Source organism: Triticum dicoccoides, chromosome 7A (genome assembly GCF_002162155.2).
Source record: "Triticum dicoccoides isolate Atlit2015 ecotype Zavitan chromosome 7A, WEW_v2.0, whole genome shotgun sequence".
Lineage (NCBI taxonomy): Eukaryota > Viridiplantae > Streptophyta > Magnoliopsida > Poales > Poaceae > Triticum > Triticum dicoccoides.
This window is the reverse complement of record NC_041392.1, coordinates 584,127,624-584,131,573: the sequence shown is the minus strand read 5'-3', so window position 1 is coordinate 584,131,573 and position 3,950 is coordinate 584,127,624. Positions and strand designations below refer to the sequence as shown.

The 3,950-nt window shown below is 43.1% G+C and overlaps 1 protein-coding gene across 1 annotated transcript; it reads left to right on the top strand.

Annotated features, from left to right (window-relative positions):
- The first annotated feature begins 306 nt into the window (after positions 1–306).
- LOC119333655 lies at positions 307–2,592 on the top strand. The gene is made up of 2 exons (XM_037606485.1): positions 307–371; positions 1,771–2,592. Exons 1-2 carry the CDS (start codon positions 307–309, stop codon positions 2,300–2,302), a joined length of 597 nt encoding a protein of 198 aa, XP_037462382.1. The 3' UTR covers positions 2,303–2,592.
- The last annotated feature ends 1,358 nt before the right edge of the window (positions 2,593–3,950 follow it).

The window sequence follows — 3,950 nt, the reverse complement described above, 5'->3', positions numbered from 1 at the left end:
TAAAAAGACTTATATTCGGGAACCGAGGAAGTATACATCAACAAGGCCCATCCCATCAACAGATCATGTACATGAAAAAAAATCTCAAATACATCCGCAAGTGATGCAAATATACATCCCTTAGCACCAAAGCAAAACCCAATTAAACCCGGCAATGCGAGAAGAACTGCAGCGGCGGCGGCGGTCCTCCTACACGAATCAATCAAGGTTCCCCGCAAAAAAAAAATCAATCAAGGTCCCTCTGCTTCCTCGATTTCGGTGAGATCCGCGCGCCCTGCCCATCCCAGGCACCTAGCAGCAGCCAGGATGAGGCCGTTGGCATCGCCGCGGAGGCGCTGGAACCAGGAGCGTTTCTTATATTATGGGATAGAGTAAGTAAAATAGAAACAATATAATATTACGTATAGCTCAGATAACGTTCTATATGCTCAAGTTCATGTATATTCAAATATATACATTTTTTCCAGCCTAGATCAGGTTCAGTTTAGCTCAAGTTGTTGTTTTGTTTGTTTTTATGGTTGATTTGAGATGATTTTGACAGTTCATCTCCGGTTGCCTGAGAGCCACGAGGCCGTGATGGATTCCGGCCTTTACCGGCAGGAGGGCTCCGTTTTTAATTGTCTCTTTAGATTTTGTTAGGATTTGTGTCCTACTCAGGAAGGCGAGACGGTGGGCTTCATGAAAATGGAATAAGGTTCTAATCACTTAGCCCCGTTCCGGGCGTGTCTAGCATTGTCGGTGGACATGTGTCTTTGGTGGATCTGTTTCTGGATCAGATCACCGTTCATCAACATTCGTGTGCTTTCAGGTTGGATCCTTCTGATCTACACTACTCTTCATCGGCGGCGATTGTTGTTCTAGTGCGCTGGTCCTATGAGGTCTTAACACGATGACTTCCCGACTGTCTATTATACAAATTTTACCCGGCTCAAGCAAGGGAGGGGCTATGATGGTGCACTTTCGGGTCGTTTCAGTGCATGTAGTCGTCGCTAGGTGGCCTACATATCTGGATGTAACTTTTATTACTTTTGATGTTCGTGTACTGTCATGATTGAAGACAAATAGATCGAAAGTTTTTCTATAAAAAAAATATGAAATTGCGGATTAGCTGTCGTGCACCTAGACTATTTTACATCTTCCGTTGGAGCGGCCCGGCTACTGTATTTTACATTTACTGTTGGAGTTGGGCGTTCTTTGGTGATGTATATTTTACTCACATCATTTTTGGTGTATAAAATACATTATCTATTGGAGATCTCTAAGAGCAGATTTGTTGCTCACCGGCTCCAGGGAAGCCTGGTTGTCAAAAAATACCATTTGAATTTTTGAAAAATTTCCTGAAAAATGAAACATAAGTATGGATGTTTATGTTTCTGTAGGTGCAGTATTTGCCTTTATACACACAAAAACAAAATCATTGAATTTTATAGTGAACAGTGCATGTGCTAGAGATACATGATTTTATTTTTTAGATCACACCAGAATGTTTTTGTCATGAAAATTTATAGAAATGTAGTATACATTCCTACGTATGCGTGTTATTTTTTGTTTCAGTTTTTTTCTTTGGAACTTTGAAGTGTGATTTTGTATTTTTCAAACGTGTCCGGGTTCCAAAAGCATATTCCATGATTATTTAAGTTTTCTTTTAGACAATGATTTTTTTTAGTGATATACAATTTCCGTGAAATAGTGTGACTCAGTTAACATCATAGGCCTGTTAATTATTACAGGCAACAAGCCCATGATCCGCGTGTGAGCCCGTACTGGAAGCCAGCCCGCGTCCAGACTCGCTAGCCCAGAGACCTCCAGTCAGCGCACACCCGTCCGCTCCAAAAAAAAAAAAACGGCCGAGGGCGGCAGGCACATCGCCGGCGACCCCATCCGGCCGCCGCGGCTGGAGGATGCGGGACTGGAGGACTGCGCGCTCCCGCAAGAGTCCATCGCCGAGGCTTTCTCCCTTGCAGCGTTGGCCGTTTCCTCCCGCCTCCCTCACCTCTCCCTCTCTGATGACGAGGACGAGGGGGACGACCCGCTCGCGCCTCGTGGAGGCTGCGTGGAGGCGGGACCCACCTGCGGGGCCATTCCCGAATCCCTTGTTGGCGGAGGGCGCGGCAGTGAATGCCACGCCGACGAGGTCATGGTCGTCGCCGGGCGCGGAGACGAGGAAGATAGGGTTGTTGTGGTCGTCGGCCAAGAGCTGGGACAGGAGAAGGGTTGCGCCGAGGGGACCAGAGAAGGAGAGCAGCGGAAGGTGGAGGATGGGATTGTGGAGAAGGCCATCTTGGTGAAAGATTTCGCGTGAGCTTTTCTTCTAGCTTGATGAGAAGACATCTCCCTAGTATTTGTTGTTTCTTTGACTTGCAATGTATACCTTGATTTTAAGATCAGATGACATTATGCTAATCTCTTTGGTACGGTGGCAAGTTACTTAGCATCAACGGTATTCGACTCGGTGCATTGCTGATGATTGCTGTTGTTTCCTGCTTGATTTGTGCTCGAATTAGCGACATGCTCTTGTTCAAAGAAGTTCGTGACAAGCTAGTGGTTTTGGCAAGCTGCAAATGCAACTGATATTTATTGGCTGTCCTAAGGGTAAGGGGAAATGATGCAAATGTGATTGTGTCTGACATACAATGTGTCTTAGTAGAGCTTGCAAACAGAGAAATGCCACAAGAAACCACTGGATTTGACTTGGCATCAAATCTTTGCAGAAGATTATATTCAGAAACATGCTTTACCATTTCAGGGGAAAAGATTTCTTGCAGAAACCTTCCTCGATGGATTCAGTGGGAAATAATAAAAGGCACCACTCATAAAAAAAATCAATAGAACAGAGCAGACTTCTTGTTGATTATGAACATGATATGGATCATGTACCTTTTCAACAGGAACTGAAATTGGATTACGGACAAACTAACACCATTGCAATACACAGTGCCACTGGCGAGCAAAACTAGTGGAAGATTTTCTTATAAACTAATTAGATGTGCTAAGCTCACTAGCAGGTTAGTGTGCCGATATCCTGGCGTAGCAGCAGATTATTGTGTCAAAGTGAATGGAAGTGTTGAAAAGGATGTTTGTGTGGAGACTTGAGAGTAGATATGTATAGCTGAGTAACTAGTTAAATAGCTTGAAGGATTTTTCGACGTGTAACATGATCGAGGTCATTGCATCTCTTTGTTCTGCCCATATATTTGCAGCCCTGCAGGTAGCTTTTATGCTTAAGTGTCTTTTCTGCAACAAGATGAACTCTATGATTCAATTAATTTCTGAAAAAACTAAGGCTAGATGGTTTCAGCTAAGTCATCTAACAATCTGCGTAACAGAGTCTTTTTGTGACTGGTATTTTTGATTGGCCAGTCACGCTTCCTGGTAGGATGGCTGCAAAAAGGTCATTATGATAGCATGTTTCTCAAAGTTCAACAGATATATTTTGATTGGGGTAAGAGATTCATAAAAATACTATTCGCAATTGTTAATATCTCTGAAATATGATCGTATATCATGTGTCCCATCTAGTCCAGGTTTATCAGCTCTGCATTTTGAGGTACTCATGTGCTTCAGTATTCCAACTGTACTCAAGTGCTTAAGTGCTTCAGTGCTTTAGGTACATCTACTTGATTGCTTCATTTGGTTTAGGGAAGTATTAAGAATTCCCACTTTCGGATGCTTCATTCATGTTTGTTGTGCATGAGCCAAGGGGAAAATGAAGCTGGCCAGAATCTGTTGCAAAGAAAGGAAGCCAGATACATCAGGTTTCAGCATTTTCATCTGTTTCAATTTAAGATCATTGTAGCTTTAATTGATGAGTTCTTCTCATTTTTGGCATGCTATCCAGGTAAAAAAAATTGGTATGCTTTTGATTTTCTATCACCTCTTCTCATCCTCATTACTACGTGATTACACGAGCACCGCCATGCAAGGCATCTTTCCTGAGTTATATGAATTCA

What these genes read in the sequence shown, in the direction of transcription:
- LOC119333655 (XM_037606485.1), top strand. Translation starts at nt 307, where the DNA reads ATGAGGCCGTTGGCATCGCCGCGGAGGCGCTGGAACCAGGAGCGTTTC. An exon ending in TTCTTATATTATGGGATAGA is followed by an intron (nt 372 to 1,770) that starts GTAAGTAAAATA and finishes CCGTACTGGAAG; the next exon opens with CCAGCCCGCGTCCAGACTCG.